Source organism: Rosa chinensis, chromosome 4 (assembly GCF_002994745.2).
Source record: "Rosa chinensis cultivar Old Blush chromosome 4, RchiOBHm-V2, whole genome shotgun sequence".
NCBI lineage: Eukaryota > Viridiplantae > Streptophyta > Magnoliopsida > Rosales > Rosaceae > Rosa > Rosa chinensis.
In genome coordinates, this window is record NC_037091.1 from 37,579,416 (window position 1) to 37,597,722 (window position 18,307).

An 18,307-nucleotide genomic window follows, 5' to 3' on the forward strand; every position below is an offset into this window, starting at 1 on the left:
CTTCATGGAAGATGATGCATCTTGTTCTCTTCAAGCTATGTCTTCCGGCTACCTAGCTCTGGTGTCAGTGGCTTTGTCTTGAGCTTCTATGTAAATGGTGCGATGGACTTGTGGCACACCATGTGGGTGGATCGGACCTTCTTCTGCTCATGCAACATGAATCTGCAGTTGTGCTTCTATGGCATGAGCGGCTTGATGTATACTAACAAGGGTTAAGGTAATCACCGGTTCTCGGGTTAGATCTCTTATCCGGATATTTTTACTAGGTACTGACACTTTTATTGGACTGTTTTTAGCTATGCTCAAAATTTTGACTAGGCTTGGGCTCACCAAGGAAGTGGCTTAGGTTTGGGCTAGCATGGCTGATTTAATTTTAAACAACCTACTACATCATTGTTTTGTTTATTTTAAATCAAAAAGCTCCTAAGTGTATCACAATCGAGTGTATTGTCACTTGAAAACTTTATTATCATTTAGATTTAAAAGTCGTAGGATTGTGGTGTAATAGGCTTGACAAATAAGTCAAATTAACTGTTATAATGAAGGCATCTGTTTCATCTTATAATGCTTGGTCAAAATATCAGGCGCAAGCTTAAGGATGTTTATCTGTGTCATTCTGACATTTAATATTATGAATAAAATCTTCTTTTCTAAAAAATAATTTTTTTTAATCGGAAACAAACATATTATTTGAGTCAATAAAATAGTTACAAGTCTTGTTTTCTTTTCTTTTGTATTTGTTTTTTTTTTTTTAATCAAACCTAAAATCAGGTGTAAATATAATATATTCATCATAAGCTAGAATAGACTGTTATATACTCTTCCACTGCCATCTATAGACAGACAAGAAGATAGTAATAGTACCCACAGTGGTACATAGACAATAGACCTACTCATTGGACATTCAAATATGTAGACATAGCGAGACTCCTCCTTTAGTACTACTTCAGAGGCGCTAGAGGTAATATAGTGCACACAAGTGTTTAGCTTCCTAAAACAAAGGAAATTATTGTAAATAAACAACATAGGGATGAGCTTAGGGAAAAAAAACTTAGCCCAACATATTCAGTACAAGGCAGACCCAAGAGAAGCCCACGCAAAGCCCATCAGGCCTGGTTGGGTCCAGGCCCAGCCACCATCTCCAAACAAGCTAACCAGTGAGCAATTCCAGCGTTGCTCCGCTGATCATGCCAATACTACTCCGCCATGATCTCGCAGCCACGATTCAAAACCTCCACGACCCAAATCACCAAGCACTGCCCCACCACGGCACCACACCCAGCATCACCACGAACTCACCCCGATCCAGTGCTCGCGATCCACGCCGCTGCAGAAAAAAACCATTCCCAAAAGGTCACCGATCCATGAAGCAGTAAATCAAGACCTCTAATCCGGCACTGCGTAGCCACCGCATCTCAAAGATTTCACGCCAAAACCAACCTGGAAAAAAAAAAAACCGCAAGTAATACCCCTCATAAGAGCTCCTCGAACACTAGCATTCCTCTCTGTCCAACAGCAAACCGCACGGCGTTGGTGAGACCAAAAGTCTAGCCTATATGCCAGGGCCGCTGCCGGACGAGAGCGATCTCTCGGTCTGAATCTGTTGCCGACCTTAGGGTTTTCTCTCCTCGCTCTCGCGGTTCAGAGAGTTTTACTCAGGAATATGATTGATCAAACTAATGAGATTGAGGCCCAGTTTGGGATTGCTGTGCTGTGGCCAGAATTGCTTTTAGTTTTGCTGTGGCCAGAAGTGCTTTTTGTTTTGCTGTGAGAAGAAGTAGTGAGTGTTTGGTAAACTGTTTTTCAAAAGTGCTGTGAGAATGAAAAGCCGTTTGAAGGTGTTTGGTAAACTGAATGCAAAAAGTTGCTGTTGTATCTATTTACCAAAAAAGACATGAATACTCAAACTGAAACATTTTCATATATTTTGCTCCTATAAACTAGTTATTTTTTTTCATTTCTTTTTTTAATGAGAGGAATTTCATTGATGAAGCTTGCAGGAGTACAAAAGTCTCATATGAAAAATAATGATAAAACTCGTTTGATTAGAAATCCCTCCAAGACCTTAATTAACAACATCATGAATGAATAAATTATTCAAGAAAATCTATCTTAGCTAAGACAAGCTCCCTACTTAAATGAAGGTTGCCTAACGTAACAACATTTTGAACCAAAGAATCAGCTTCATTGCCTTCGCTGGGAGTTTCGCACAAAAACACCGGCTCAAAGTTGTTGGTTAACAACTTGATCTCACAACTCAAATCTTGGAGAGCTTCTCTTAAATGCCATGATCACATAAACTGCATCGCCTTGTAACTTCTACGATAACAAAACTGTCTTATGCCCTCAATGCCTGCAAAATTGTAAGCTTCTCATACCAGACATGAGAAATGACAAAAATAAAACTAATAATAGCCAAGTCATTTTCCTCATTGTCCACAGTGTAAGGAGGTGATTACATGTGGTTAAGACAATAATAGGCATGAAGTTCAGAGCAATCTCTACACTCCTGAAAACAAACGGCCAAAGAGACTCTTAACCTCGAATCCTATCTCATAGATGATTAACCTCCTCACACTCAGCTTCCTCAAAGATCCTTTTGTTTCTCTCCATCATATCATCCAAAGATCAATAACACACCACATAATTGGAACTATGAAGTAGAACATAATTGGAATAATGAAGCAGAACATAATTGAATTTAGCCTCCATCATACCATCCAAAAATCAATAACACACCACACAAGTATTCAGCCTCCCTGTAGCAATTATCAAAGCCCATATATATACCTAAGGTTTCATATTTCATATTGCACGAGGAACAGAACAAAATTAGATAGGAGTAGTCCAGCAAAACATTTGAATAGAATTAAAATGAAAAGCTCATGGCTGCTAAAGGTTCCATACTCTTCGAGTCTTCTATCTGGCCTAACAACTAAAAGTATTGCAGCAAGTACATTAATATTTTAGCAACCAAACAGAATAACAACACAATAGGCAAAAAAAAAAAAAAAACACATATCAATTGCAGCAAAGTAGTCAGATCAGTTTTATCAAAATATAAAAAAGCTTGGTAACATGGTATCTCCCTTTGTTTCGTTTCTCGATCTCATCTCCTCTCTATCCTTCTGCATTTATTTTTCTAGATTTCTTTTCATCTAAACCTCTGAATAGTCATAGTTACTAAACATTCGACCATCTAACACACCAAAAACCTGAGACACAACTATGCAACTGATTATATGGAATAGATTATACAATGTAAAACTCTTGTTTGCCAATTTGTGATTACCTCCAAGACACACAAACCTCCAAGACTATTCATGTGATTACCTGTGGCTGAGAGTAAGGAAGTGATTGCTTGCCAATTTGCCATGCCCAGTCTACAACGGTTAGTCAAGAGCAATGCAAACTTTTCAGAAGCAATAAACATAAACATGAAACTGATTTGAGAGCAATCACACTATTGAAAATGACGATTTTTGAGAGATAATAGCACACCCGACAAAAAGGAAAGGAAAAACAGGTCGTGTAGGATGACGTAGAGAATAACACATCGAAGAACCTATGTAGGTGATTCTGCAAAACTTTCAACAAAAACCTAAATTTCAAAAGAGAAATCTTCAGCGAATACATAGAATTAAATAAGAATGATCACCATCTGGGTCATCTTGTTTATAATTGTGTGAAACTTGGATCTGGAGGATGAGGGGCGCGTCCGTGATGACATGATGATTCAAGAAAGATTGAAACTTTGGGATCGGATTGAGATATGCATTTATTAGAATCCATGTCAAAATATCGAACAACATTGCCTTTTTCAATGAGATAGAAGATGATTGAGACAGAGAGAAGGGAACAATCTCGACGATGAAGCGGTGCGAAAGTGAAATGAGAATGAAGGACTTTCTGATGTAAATTTCAGAAAAGCAAGAGGACAATTTAGGTTGTTCATTAAAATTCATTTAAACCTCCGCATCAGGACTTGCTTCCCGCAAAAGCAGAAACCAAAAAGCTACAAATTGTAGCTTCCTAATTTCTCCAGTTGGAGGAAGCGCTTCTGGCCGAAAGCTGGCCCCAAGTGGTTTACCAAACAGCCCAAAGAATTTCAGAAGCGCTTTTGGAAGGAAAAGCAGTTTCAAAAGCCCTCCCAAACTGGGCCTCAGTCGGTAAGTCCAACAATCTTTTCTTTTATATTTTGTTTAATTAACTTTATGAAATATTCTAAAATTTTTGGACTACTCAAAGAACCCAAGTCGCGAAATACTTCACCTTAAAATCGGCCTCCTGATCTAAGTCTGATCTCATCAAAAACAGTAAGAGTTAAGTTTGATCACTTTAATATTCAAAAAGTATTATATTTATGTCACAGAAACGTAGTCACATAAACACCATGTTGATGAGGTGATTACGCAATTGACAAACCCACCACCAAAAAAAAAAAGTGAGCAGTGAGCAAGGCATTCTTTTTACTTTTCTTTGGTCGACGTATGAGAAACAGAACAGCCGCACTTGAGGTTTGGTGAAGTGCGGTCCCTCTTGCATAATGCTCACTCCACTACCATCTCTGGATATATGATTCTGTCTATAAAGTAGTTCAAAGGGAAGAAACAAAGTCACAAACATACAAAAGGGGAAGGGCCTAAAAATGGTGTCTCTGCAATCTTGCTTCGTTCTACTACTTCTTTGCCTTTCCTATCTCAGCGCAACTGCCTCACCACCATCATCATCAACATGCAATGGTTCCATAGCAGAGTGTGAAACAGAAAGCGAGCTGCTGATGGATTCCGAAATAAGCAGAAGGTTTCTCGCACAGAAGTACATCTCACCTGGAGCTTTGAGGAAAGACCAACCAGTCTGCAACGGCGGTGCTAGAGGCGAAGCTTATAGTAAAACAGGAGGTTGTCTTCCTCCTCCGGCTAACCCTTATAACAGAGGCTGCTCTAAATACTATCGGTGTAGATCCGACTCGTGATCGGACACAAGCAGGCTTGAATTTATTATTCACTACGCATCTACCTAGTCTGTTGTTCTTGGTTTCTGCTTCAATAAACTCATGCAAACTTTTAAGATCAGATTATTGCATTTAGCAGTCCTAATACAGAAGGGTTCTCATTTGTAATAGAACCAACTTGGTTTGCTTAAGTTGCGAAAACTTGGTTTGCTTGTGATATAAATTTCACCAGAAGTTTACTTTCGCTCTTCACACCAAAGAAGATTATCGCTGTTCTATAAGAAGTATGTGTTTGGTTCCTAATCAGTGTTTCTTTTTTTTGAATAAACCTAATCAGTGTTTCTAGCAGAAACAAAATTTTAAGATCAGATTATTGCATGTAGCAGTCCTAATACAGAAGGGTTCTCATTTGTAATAGAACCAACTTGGTTTGCTTAAGTTGCGAAAACTTGTTTTGCTTGTGATATAAATTTCACCGGAAGTTTACTTTCGCTCTTCACACCAAAGAAGATTATCGCTGTTCTATAAGAAGTATGTGTTTGGTTCCTAATCAGCGTTTCTAGCAGAAACAAAATTTTGTCGGTCAAAACAGTTACCATCTCATCTGTGCGATATTGCCAATGTAGTAGAAACTAATATACCCAATTTCCATTTTTATGAATTACCCATCTTCTGGTTCCAACATATTCCCAATAATGTAGTACAAATACGACTTTTAGGTATTATTGAAAAAATGCACCAACAACCAATGGTTGTGGGTTTCTCAGGTGCAATTGTTGACATTTGGTTTATATAAATAATCATATGACGGCAAATGGCTTGACATTTGGTTACATTACCAAAATTCATATGATGTTCGACGAAAATTGATACACTACAATGATGAAAAGGAAAATTGCAACAAAAAAGTTCAGCCTCCAGCTAAACCCCAAGTTACCAGGATCTAATTGATAAGAGGAAGCGCCGTAAAGATCAATTCGCAAGGTTTTGGTCTGATACAATAAGAATTGCAATAATAATTAAGGAAACAAAAACAAAAATCCAGGAAAAAAAAAACAAAAACAAAAAAAATCAACTAAAGAAACATGACTGCAGGGTTTCACATGAATCTAAAATGTGGACAGCAAAAGAGCAAAGCTTTGCATTGGATGGGGCACACTAAAGAGTAAGAGGGGAAACGAAAAGGATGAGGATAAAGGCAACAAAATTATCTAATAAGTACTAACCAAAATGTGCTCTACATTCTTGTTGTCTTCAATATAGACTTACAATTTTTAAATTAATTTCTATATATAGGAGGTAAGCGACCAGATTTTCCACTAGGGAAGGAGACTGAAAACAAAAGACAGAAAAAAGGGTAGCGTTGGATTGACATGAACACCAAGCCTACTTAAATGAAAGCTTCCACACCTCTCGGACATTAGACGAGCCATCTGCAACTTCAGCGACCATGCTGGAAACCAGAACACCTGCAGACAGGAATTCCAAGGGAAATTTCAATTTCCTGTTTATAGATCAGTAGAAATATCACTTTGAGACAAGGATGGAGGCATAGACTTTACAATAACAGAGTCATATGTCCAAAAAAAAAAAAAATAAAGCCAATAAATATGTATATGTCTGCGAATCTACAGCAGCTTCATACCTTTTATGCGTAAACATATCCATAATATTTAACATAGAAACCAAATTAGTAACAAATAAATAATTATAAATAAAAAAATAAAATAAAAAACCCACTCATACATGAATATAGTATGCTGTGTTCCTATTCACTTTCACCCAATGAATCAGGTAGACAGGAAACAAGCCAACAAATTCTATGGTGATATAATGCTCTGTAATTTTTTTAAACATGAGTCTAAATTTCCAACTAGCTCACCATCTTTCTCCACCACTGATAGGAACCTTCGAGTTCCCCCTCCTACTCCAAAATAATGCTTCTTGGCTGCCAAGTAGACTACTCCATGAGGACGAGTGATGCACTGTAATCAAACGTATTAGACCCAAAGCAGCTTCACGGTCTGAATCTATAAGCAATGAACAACTATATAGATAATACCTTCTTTATGAGTTCATAGAGATGCTGGAGAGTGGAGATTGAGTAAACTGTCTCTGCCATTAAAATAATATCATATTGAGCATCCGGGTTTTGCCCTGAACTAACATTAACATCCTTCTCAGTGTTTTGTGCATAGGGAAGATGGTTATGGACTTCACGCCAGTCCCCAGCAAAAAAACGAATTTCCGCCCCCTTATCACACGTTGTCTCTTGCAATGCTGGGGGTTGGAAGCTTGGAACATTTGCATTTACATTGGGTATTGTGAGACATTGCAGGACCTCAGCATTGAAGTCTTGGAAATGAATAGCAGCTGCACCCTGATGCAACATCAGAGGCTTAAGGAATATAATCTAAGATGCTAAATTTATAAGCATAAGGGACAAAAACTAACCTCAAGGCAGGCAAAGATACCGGGAAGTCCATGACCACAGCCAAGCTGGAAAATTAATCAAGGAGCACAGTAAGGCGTACAGAGGAACAGGTTAGAGGAGATAAGTGACGCTGGTCTCAAATTATATGTCAACCAGGAAAGTCATTCATTAGAGATATTTACTCATAGTGGTGATACATGAACTGTTTACCCGTGGTGATGCAAAAGACTACTTGATATAAGAGTTTTAAAAGGCGAATGCGTGAGCGAGGCGTTTTGCCTAAGCGTTAAGCCTCAAAAGCTTTGAGGCGCTTTTGAGGCGGAAGCTTTTCACACATTACCTGTTAGGGTTTCTTCTAAAGAATTAGTGTGCTACATTGACATTGACTTTTCCTATGAGATAGAGTTCTCTAAGGATGTATATACTTTGAAACATATAAATATATATTACTAAATAATAAATATAAAACTTATTCTGATCTTCATTTAAAGGAAAGAAAGGGAAAAAAAATGCCTTTTGGAGGTAGCCTCGAGGCGTTTTGTTGAAGCCTCGCACGCTTCACGCCTAAGGCATGCCTCAAGGCGCGCTATTTTAAACACTACTTGTTATCACACAAAAATTTATCTAGTTAAAAAAATGAATACATAATTACTGAAGGATGGATCATTGGAGTAACCAAACTTGGACAAAGAACAAAGGATTAAATTATCCATCAAGTTTACCATTGTTTTTCTAATTGACAGTTGACTATTCCAAGCTAGGACATTAGGCTGCAAAAACTTGAAATAGCCATCTATTAGGAATTATTAGGTTAGTTTTCTTGAAACATAGATCATTAAGTTGACAAGCAAGACTCATGGAGGACGTTGACATTTATGATCATAACAATTTGAGTGCACTACTTAAGTCTACAATCTCAATGAAGTAGTAGGAATATGACCAAAAACTAACTAGTTTGTGTTTGTAAGGTTAAACTGCATTTCCAGGCAAAGAAGCTCGTGTTTACGATTTAACAAAAGCACCTTGATGACTAAACGTATCTATACTTGTACATGTGACTACCATCCAAGATGCATGCGCACTACACTATTAAGTTATAAATTTCAATAGCCAAAGCAATAATTAGGAATCTGTATGAACAAGAACTACAGTAGCACGGACCAAAGAAAATTAGCATGCTTAACTGCTAACATGTTTAAACATAGTGGGAACAGTATACATTCACCTGAATTTATCAGGATGCCCACCTCTAAAACTCGTCTACCGGCAAATGATAGATGTCCATTTTGAACTTCAGAGCTAAGAGCTTTTACTAGATCAAGTGAACCCTCCCATAGCTTTAGTCCCCCTACACCCCAAAACCAAAAGACGTCCCATAATTACATTTGAACAACACATCATAAACAAGATTTGACATTATTCAACAACTAATATACAACATCAGTTAAATAATTTGCAGTTGTATTAAATCAATAACCGAAAAAAAGAAAGATAGAAAGAACAATATACACCTACCTTCATATTTCCCCGGAACTAAATCGGAGTTGGACAGTGTAAAAACATGTTGAGTACTAACTCGGCCCTGTATTAAAAGCCCATATGAACTCTAAATTACACACTCACATTAAGCTAAATGTTACGGAGAACCAATAAATATGAAAGAAACAATGAGTGACCTTGAGCAATGTAAGTCCACCCAATTCTACTGGCTCCACAGTGTACTTCACAGACTGCGAAATCTATACCCACAATAAATAAATTATTGAATGTTATAGCTTGAAACTCCATTTGTGCTTGTGGGTTTGAATTAAACTAATGTATACCTGCGAGGGAAGCACTTCGACGCAAGGAGGTGGAGGAGGAAGAGGGGGCTCTGATTGGTCAAATAATCCTGACCCTGATGATGCGAAGAGCCGAAATGGTTCGAAACTTGGTTTCTGAGAAAGGCGGAAATATGATTCAGTTTCAGATTGGAAATCGATACAAGGGAAGAAAAAGCTAGCTCTCACCTCGGACTCCATTGCTGTCTGCTCTCTCTGGGTTTTGGGGGGTTTTTGAAGTTTTTCCTTGTTTCGGTTTGGGTTACCAATATTTTGGGCTTTCAATATGTTTAAACCCAGGCCCATAGTAACAAATGTTTCCTCCATTATTGTTGTGGCTTTGTCTTGTCATTGTTTTGGGCATTTTCAATGGCTTTTCAGTATCCTAGATTTGATTCTTTACTTTGCAAGGACTAATCTTCTTTTTGTTCCGATCGGGACGTGATTCTTCACTTTTGAAGGGCTCTATAATTCTTCAGGATAATGCAAAGGGCAAAACAACTTTAACAATGTAAATGAGTATATGATCATAAAAAAATTATGTCTTAATTAGCTAACAACTGAGAGTAATAACTGCAGCAACCATAAATAGGTTGACAAAGCACATAATATGTTGCTTGGTATTCTTGTTTTTCACCGCCAAAAACCACAATCCCCAGTCAGATTAAGGCTCAGACCATCAGAGCCATGAAGTTACCGAACAAGAATTCAAATAAACAATTCACCTGTTCACGAAACCATGACCATCATCTTTGTCAACACCAATCATGATGACCAAATAACTTGACATGTGACCAAGATGCACCAACATAAAACAAAACGGTTAAGCCGATCACAAAGAAAATACTCAAAAGAGGTGAAATTAGACTCCAAAACAGGCCTCAGATAGTTAAGAAACACAACTCCATATAACGGGATAAAAAAAAATAAAAAGTTAAAAAAAGGCAAGCCCTCTATATTAGTTTTAGCTGAGAACCACTAAAGATTAAGAAGTGTTTAGGATATGTTGTAGATTGTAGAAAACCATATGCGTGTTATTAACCAGAGCGAGAAAGAGAATGAAACAATTTTAAAATTTATTTAATTTCTACTGGAGTGTCATGTTTCTATTGGCAACTTCCGTTTTGAATTAGCATTTTCCTACACATCAAAAAAAATATTAGCATTTTCCTTGAAGAGGATCTTTTCATATTTTCCTATTCAAGGGAGGTTCATCTGTTTAAGAGTATCTTCTTTTTTTTTTTTTTTTTGGGGAAAGTAATAAAGAAAAGTATGGTTGAGTGCTTCATAATCAATGAATATGGTGACAAGTAAATAATAAGGGAGAAAGAGATACTAGTGACCGACAGAGGTCCATTACAAATAAATAATTTAATGAAACAAAAACCACAATCACAGGCGTTAAATTGGGGCCTTGCCTCATGGTCTGCCTCCCATGTCGTGCGCCCCCATTTGATGTCATTAATAACTTTGCCGTCCAGGGTCATATTGCTGTCTCCATCTCCTACTGCCACGTACTTTCTAGTCAGTTCTTCTGTTCATGCATTTTGCTTGATAAAAATCAACTATTTAGTGTTCTAAATATTAAAATTTGGTAATTGGGAGATATTGAATCGGTGTCCATATTCACTTCTGAAAAAATTTGAAAATTAATTGTCTGTCTGCTTGCTACAAAGAGATAATACAATGTTTCATCACTCTCAGAAATGACCATTGAGTTCAGTTATTTTTTATTTAATACGGCATCAATAACAATAGCTGGTTTTTTAGTTTGTCAATCGTCTTGTTAATCACGACTTTTAAGACCGTTACAAAGCTATTTGTGTGGAACACAAGATTAATATTTCAATGACTACCAACTCCGAAATTACACCGCTTCAAAACATTATATAACTTTTTGTTAAAAGCTTAAAATTTATTCATTGCGAAAAAATTTTCTAGCTATGCACCGACAGTGTAAGTGAATCAATAAATTCAGCAAATCTCAGTTGTTAATATTTATATGTAACATGTTTTTAATAATAAAAAAATATAATTGATATTATAATGCAATGGCACGTCAGTACATTATATACTCTATCATTGATTACGTATTAGTCACATGTATGCATGCAAATTAAGAGTGTCGGCACACAATTAATGGAACTTCTCAAACTTCCTACTAGGTACGTGACGTATATTCACCGTCGACTACAGTTTTTAGAGTTGCACGGAAAGTTAAAACTCATCTATGACCGATCTAGGTATGTATAGAAGTACCTTATACAAGAACAATATAAATAGACTTGTACTTGGACGAAGGTCGTTAGTTCTTTTAAATCTCTCGACCTTGTCACTCTATTTGTTTATTTAATAAACCCTGAAATCCCATAAATGCAAAGCTTTTTACAATTAAATATTGCATGGATCTGGAATTCTACCGAAGATTTTTCCAACAAGAAAGTATATCAAAATGCATAGCATGGTACCGTCTTTAATTCAACCCGACTTACGAGACAAAACTATATTTAAAGTAATTATAAGATGAGGCTTTTGCTTTTATGTTTAACAACTTGATTTTTGTTTTTCATGTTTAAGTTTGAGGGATTGCTTGATAAAAAAACAAATTGAGGGATTCTATTTCCAAGTTGTTGCATATTTTCTGATTGCCCCCCACTAGATTGATTACATATGCATAACTTTTTGACCACGGTAGAACAAATTCAATGGAAAATTAAGATGGACTAACAAGTCAAGAGAACTAACAAATTAGACATTTTCTCTGGCAATTACGTAAGTGTATGGCGCTCTCGCTGACAGCCAAAAGACCAGCACCAAAATGGAAACTCTTTGTAGTCAAGATGGACCAAGTTTCATGACACTAGACACCTCCAATGATCTTCAAATTACCCTATTTTTGTGATTTTTACTGAATTAGTTAGGGCACCTAACTAATATGTCACGGTTCATGAGTAAATGATTTTTTTTTAATCAAATAAACAACACATATACTATAATTAGGTTTTGTGAGTCAAACTCATGACCTCACTTACAAAGGAGAAACTTATGTCACTAAATCCAATAATACTGAGCGCAAATGATTTGATTGTGGAAAAATAAACATACACAATTAATAATATTCATAATTTTTGAATTAATGATCCTTAATTAAAACTAAACCCAAAAGAAAAATTGAAAGGGTTCTTGACTTAAAGCACTAAAATTAGCCAAAATTATCTCACTTATTCCACCAAAATTATCTCAGATTTTTAATTAGCTCAAGTTCCCCTCCTTGTATTCGACAGTTTCATTAATCAAGGCTTGAGGGCAGCCGCACTAACCCTTTATTAAAAAAAAAAAAAATCTTAATGGGGTATTAGAGAGGACAAAGTGTTTTGGCTAAGAGGGAATTAAAAAATCTTACTGGGGTAAGTGGAAAAAAAATATCTAAAAATAGGTTAAATAGATAAAAACCCAAAATTAGAAGATTTTATTTTGACCGCAATTATGTCCATGAGGCCATGATCATCGGGTCAAATGGTCAATTTCTCTCGCTACGTTCTCATGCGTAGTCGCGTACTTTAGCTACCGACAGAGTGATGGAGGTTTCTCCCTCAGTAGAAATTTTTCTCGAATCCATGAAAAAAGAAAAAGCAATAGTTTTCTGTTGCATCAAATCAAAACTCTCTCCTTCTCATGCATGATTCCTCTAAAGTTAATTTTGTACTTGCACGCCACATTTGGCTCTCTCAATCCCCATTATTAATGTAGTGGGGTTTTCAGTTTTCTTTCGTTTCTCTTTTTCTCTTCCCCAAACTGAAGCAATTCCCAAATTCCCGTCTCCTTCTCTTTCCCCTCTCACTCATTCCAACTCTCTCATCAAGCTCCAATGGAGAATCCACTCATAGCTAAGTGCTCTCAGGACCTCTGGTTTGGCATACTCATCTCCTTCTTTTTTTGCTTTGTATTGCTTTCATTTGATTATTCAACTTTCTTGGGTGTCAACAATGGTGCCAATCTTTTAGTGAATAAACGAGGTCGCCCAGTTGGGTTTGTGAAGAACCAAACCGTTTTGATTACTTCCCAGTCTAGCCCAGATTCTTGTACTGGTCGGTATGTTTATATACATGATGATCTTCCTTCCAAGTTCAACTCTGATTTGCTCAAGAACTGTAGGCTTCTTACTAGAGGGACTGACAAGCCCAATCTGTGTCCTTACTTTGAGAATTGGGGTTTAGGTCCTGAAATTGTAAACACTGAAGGGGTTTTAGCCAACAAGAGTTGGTTCTCCACAAACCAGTTCACTTTGGAAGTCATATTCCACAACAAGATGAAGCAGTATAAGTGTTTGACAAAAAACTCATCTCTGGCTTCAGCCATTTATGTGCCATTCTATGCTGGCCTTGATGCCAGTCTCCATTTGTGGGATTCCAATCTCACGGTGAGAGACGCTTCGGCTAGAGATCTCAATGGTTGGCTTTCGAAGAGGCCCGAATGGAAGACGATGTGGGGGAGAGACCATTTCTTGGTTGCGGGGAGGATTTCATGGGATTTCAGGAGGCAAACGGATGAGGTTTCGGATTGGGGGAGTAAACTCAGGTTCTTGCCGGAATCGATGAACATGAGTATGTTGTCAGTTGAAGGAAGCTCATGGAGAAATGACTATGCTATTCCATACCCAACAAACTTTCATCCTGCAAAGGATAGCGACGTAGTTCAATGGCAGAACAGAATGCGAAAACTAGAGAGGCCTTACTTGTTCACATTTGTTGGTGCTCCAAGGCCTGACCAGCAAAACTCAATTCGGGGGAAGATTATTGATCAGTGCCTAGCTTCAAGTGTTTGCAAGTTGATAGATTGCAGTTCTGGTGGGATTAAGTGTGACAACCCGGCTAGTGTTATGAGGGTGTTTCAGAGCTCAGTTTATTGCTTGCAGCCTACAGGGGATTCATACACTAGGAAATCAGCTTTTGACTCGATTCTGGCGGGTTGTATTCCGGTTTTCTTTCATCCGGGTACTGCTTATTCGCAATATTTATGGCACTTACCTAAGAATCATACCAAGTATTCGGTGTTTATTCCGGTGAGGTATGTAGAGGATTTGAAAGAAGGCCTCATTGAGAGAACCTTGGTTGGAATTTCAAAGGAGAAAGAATTGGAAATGAGAGAAGAGGTTATAAGGCTAATACCGAAGCTGGTGTATGCAGATCCCATGTCAAGATTAGAGACCGAAGATGCATTTGATTTATCTGTCAAGGGAATTCTTGAGACGATAGAGAATGTTAGGAAGGTGACTAGAGAAGGAAGGGATCCTAGCATTGGTTTTGCAGATGAGGATAGTTACAAGTACACATTTCCAAAGACATTAGAATAAACTTTTTTTCTTTAGTGCAATTCTTTCTGTTTAGAACAAAAAGAGGTAGAATAAGAACTGCAGGTATATAAATGAAAATAAAATTGTTGCAGTTCTGGGTCTAGAAACACAATGCCTGTTCTTTACTTCTGAGGTTTGATGGAAAAGAAAGAGAAGCAAATATAAGGTCCTTAATTTATATTGCATCTCTCAGAATATGTAATTGCATAGGAAGAATTATAAACTAAAGATCTGATGTTCTTATTGTCTTGAGATTGTTAGTCTTCGATTGATTCAAGTCGATTCTGATATGTAGGTTTAGTAAGTTATAGAGTGAAAGAGTGTATATCTGAGTTCAAGATCTGAACAGCAGTCATGTAGAGCCTACTTCAGGGTCAAACATCCTTCTTACAGTACTCTTTTTTTGTTTTTCTTGAAGGAACCGTCGTCAATCCAGTAAAATACTAGGAATGTAGGTAACAACAAGAAAATGAAGAATTTTACCTTTGTATCTGGTGGAACTTATGGTTTTGGAAATTCAAAAATGGTAACTTTAAATGTAGTTTGGACATTTTACATGTTCTTGTTTTTTATATATCAAATCACGATATTCAAACTTGAAAAATTTAAGATCTTTGCCAACTTTATATCAGCGAGAAATGTCTTATAATTATACCAAATGTTAACATTGTCATTTCTTTTTATAAACTGTTGAAAATATTCCAAAATGATCATACAAAATAGATTCAAGACTGACTTGGAATAGAATTCAGAGAAACTATGAACGTAATCTTCCTTTTCTTTCTTCATCTTTCTAGAATCACATAATCAAGGGGGTGACCAAAGACAAACACAAGCAGCAAGTAAGGCCTTTCTTGTTTTCTCACTTTATTCTATCACTGAAACACTTCACTGTCTTTTGCTGGACGAAAGCTTGTGTGGTACGGGAAATGTCATATTTTCAACAGCTTTCTTCAGTTGATAACCGTCATGTTCATGGACTCTGTCAAGAACATGAGGCTGCTACCGCATATGGAACTATTGTCTGTCAGCCTCCTGAAATCCCAAGACACCCTCCCAGAAACCAAGAATGTTCTCTTCCTCACATATTCTTCCATTTAGGTTTTCTCACAGTGCAGTTCACTTGCAATGTTAAGATAATAATATTAGAAAGTGAAATTGATCAGGCGTTTGATCAAATCAGAAAGGTGATACATCTTATGGAATTATGAAAAGCAATTAAATATACAAATTCATCTCACGGCAACAACACAATTCGAATATCCTGAACTAGCCACAAGCTGTAGAAATTTGTTGGCAATATCTTTTTAGTTTAAAAGGAAAAAGAGAAGATCTATTCTTTGGTTGCTGGAATATGGATCTGGTTTCATTTCTAAATCTGCACATCTATATTTTTTTTTTTTTTTATCATCACTTTTTGTGCTCTCTAAACACAAAGTTTTGCATGCAATAAACTTTATTCTAGTGTCTCAGGAAATGTGTATTTTAAACTATCTTCATCTGCAAAACCAATACTAGGATCTTTTCCCTCTCTAATCAACTGCCTAACATTCTCTACTCTCTCAAGAATTCCCATAACAGCAAAATCAAATGCGTCTTCAGTCCCCAGTCTTGACCTGGGATCTGCATATACCAGCTTTGGTATTAGCTTTATAACCTTCTTTCTCATTGCTAATTGCTTCTCCTTTGAAATTCCAAGCAAAAGTTTCTCAATAGAGACTTCTTTCAAATCAGTCACATTCTTTGCGGGGATAAACACCGAATATCTGCTATGATTCTTTGGTAAATGCCATAAATATTGGTTATAAGCTGAACCTGGATGGAAGAAAACAGGAATACAACCAGCCAGCATAGAGTCGAAAGCTGATCTCCTAGTGTGTGAATCCCCTGGAGGCTGCAAGCAATAAACTGAGCTTTGAAACACCTTCATAACAGTAATCGGGTTGTTACAATTGATCCCATCAGCACCACAATTTACAAACTTGCAAGTACTTGAAGCTCGGCACTGATCAATAAGTTCCCCCCTGATAGATTTCTCCAAGCCAGGCCTTGGCGCTCCAATAAAAGAAAACAGGTAAGGCCTCTCTAGATATCTCATTCTGTTCTGCCACTGGATAATCTCAATATCCTTTGCTGGATGAAAGTTCGTGGGGTATGGAATAGCAAAGTCATTTTTCCACAAGCTTCCTTCTACCGAAAGCATACTCATGTTCTTTGACTCTGGCAAGAACCTGAGACCACTGCCCCATGGCCATTCCGCATTGTCGTTAGTCCTCCTGAAATCCCAAGAAGTCCTGCCAGTCACCATGAAATGGTCTCTGCCCCACATTGTCTTCCATTCAGGTTTCCCTGAAAGCCACTTGACTAGATCTTTACCCGAAGAGTCTCTGACGGTGAGGTTAGTATCCCAAAGATGGAGACTGGCGTCAAGGCCAGTGTAGTATGGTACATAAATTGCTGAAGCCAGAGTGGAGATGTTTGTCAAGCACTCGTACTGCTTCATCCTGTTGTGGAATATGACTTCTAACAAGTAGGGGTTTGTGGTAAACCAACTCTTGTTTGCTAAAACACCTTTAGAGCTCTCAATTTCAGGACCAAGACCCATATTCACAAGGTAAGGACACATATTTTTTTCGTCACCCGAATCACTAGTACTCCCTGAAGTAAGTGACTTACAGTTTCTGAGCAGGTCATAGTTGAATTTGGAAGGAAGATCATCATAGACATAAATGTAACGACCGGAGCAAGAATCAAATATGTGGTGAACATGACTGTTCCCCAAAATGTTAACCCAATTGCTGAAACCCAATGAAGTTGAATTGTGAAGGCAAAGCAATGCAAAGCATAAACAAAAGGACACGAGTATGCCAAACAAGACTTCTCGAGAACACTTTCCTGTAAGTAGTTTCTCCATTTGGTCTGGATGAGCAGCTCTCTACAAAGAACAACACAATTTTCAGTTAGTAAACTCCCCAGGCAGAAGAGAGAATGGAGATTGGAGCGTGTCTTCACAATCTTGATGAGAAAATGATAGAAAACCTCTGTTTGCAAAATAAGAAAAGAGCCTGTAACAAGTATGAGTTTAATATCGTTTCAAAGACACATGCTAACTTAACTTAAACTTGATTTCTTTCCAAAGTATCAATATTTTCAAACCTAAACAGTATCATCAAGTTTGGAACAAATCAAAGCTTAAAAAGGAAGGAAAAAAAAAATTTCCATTTTCAGAATTTGGAGACATTTCTGCTTTTAATTCTCTGCAACCAAACGTTGTTTATCATATGGTTGATCAGAAACCCATCTAAATTCAAAATGCCATAAAGATTTTGACACCATTGAAACATTGCATCAAAAGTCCATACAAACCTTGAAACTATTCGAAGAAGAAGAAGAAACCTACCTCAAACCAGAAGGACTTGAACATTGCCACCACAAGTCCTGTGATCAGGATTCAAGAGTCGCAATGAAGCCAAAAGCTAGACTGTTTCTCCGTTGCAATGATCATCAGTGTGGAACATATATATGTGGTTTTGAAAATTCAGGCAAATTGTAACGTGAATTAGGAAAGCGAATACTATTATGGAATAGAAACGCACAGAGACAGCAATCGCATCAACGATCGGAAATGCAACGTGGTCAAAAAAAGGAAAAGTTGAATCCAAACAAGATTTGTTTCAATCAAAACCGTGTCTGATTTGATGCGCTTCGTATCTGTATGGTTTTAACTTTTAATAGGCTATTGCCAC

General features: G+C 37.3%; 5 protein-coding genes across 8 annotated transcripts; 2 read left to right on the forward strand and 3 right to left on the reverse strand.

Moving 5' to 3' along the window:
- Nucleotides 1-1,988: 1,988 nt before the first annotated feature.
- On the reverse strand, nt 1,989-3,900 carry LOC121052413. Of its 3 annotated transcripts, none has more exons than XR_005808992.1 (4): nt 3,659-3,900; nt 3,502-3,587; nt 3,334-3,383; nt 1,989-2,353 (listed from the first exon to the last, which is right to left on the reverse strand). XR_005808992.1 is itself a non-coding variant. In XM_040517346.1 (4 exons), exons 1-4 carry the CDS (start codon nt 3,810-3,812, stop codon nt 2,292-2,294), a joined length of 330 nt encoding a protein of 109 aa, XP_040373280.1. In that variant the 5' UTR covers nt 3,813-3,900; the 3' UTR covers nt 1,989-2,291. The 3 variants fall into 3 exon arrangements, 1 of the variants encoding a protein (XP_040373280.1); XM_040517346.1 differs by having other exon boundaries at nt 3,502-3,565; XR_005808991.1 differs by lacking the exon at nt 1,989-2,353 and having other exon boundaries at nt 3,122-3,587.
- A 650-nt stretch (nt 3,901-4,550) lies between these two features.
- Nucleotides 4,551-5,198, forward strand: LOC112198523 (protein RALF-like 32). Its single transcript, XM_024339667.2, has one exon. The coding sequence runs from the start codon at nt 4,649-4,651 to the stop codon at nt 4,973-4,975; it is 327 nt and encodes a 108-aa protein (XP_024195435.1). The 5' UTR covers nt 4,551-4,648; the 3' UTR covers nt 4,976-5,198.
- Nucleotides 5,199-6,141: 943 nt separating this feature from the next.
- LOC112198522 (histidine protein methyltransferase 1 homolog) lies at nt 6,142-9,472 on the reverse strand. 2 transcript variants are annotated; one of them, XM_040517526.1, is made up of 10 exons: nt 9,398-9,472; nt 9,212-9,325; nt 9,065-9,127; nt 8,904-8,970; nt 8,636-8,736; nt 8,111-8,158; nt 7,409-7,453; nt 7,017-7,334; nt 6,837-6,939; nt 6,142-6,423 (listed from the first exon to the last, which is right to left on the reverse strand). In XM_040517526.1, exons 1-10 carry the CDS (start codon nt 9,407-9,409, stop codon nt 6,341-6,343), a joined length of 954 nt encoding a protein of 317 aa, XP_040373460.1. In that variant the 5' UTR covers nt 9,410-9,472; the 3' UTR covers nt 6,142-6,340. The 2 variants fall into 2 exon arrangements, with proteins under 2 accessions (XP_040373460.1, XP_024195434.1); XM_024339666.2 differs by lacking the exon at nt 8,111-8,158.
- A 3,337-nt stretch (nt 9,473-12,809) lies between these two features.
- LOC112197368 (probable xyloglucan galactosyltransferase GT14) lies at nt 12,810-14,813 on the forward strand. Its single transcript, XM_024338001.2, has one exon. It carries the CDS (start codon nt 13,077-13,079, stop codon nt 14,559-14,561), a length of 1,485 nt encoding a protein of 494 aa, XP_024193769.1. The 5' UTR covers nt 12,810-13,076; the 3' UTR covers nt 14,562-14,813.
- Nucleotides 14,814-15,689: 876 nt separating this feature from the next.
- On the reverse strand, nt 15,690-18,307 carry LOC112197366 (probable xyloglucan galactosyltransferase GT14). The gene is made up of 2 exons (XM_024338000.2): nt 17,962-18,307; nt 15,690-17,496 (listed from the first exon to the last, which is right to left on the reverse strand). Exons 1-2 carry the CDS (start codon nt 17,983-17,985, stop codon nt 16,018-16,020), a joined length of 1,503 nt encoding a protein of 500 aa, XP_024193768.1. The 5' UTR covers nt 17,986-18,307; the 3' UTR covers nt 15,690-16,017.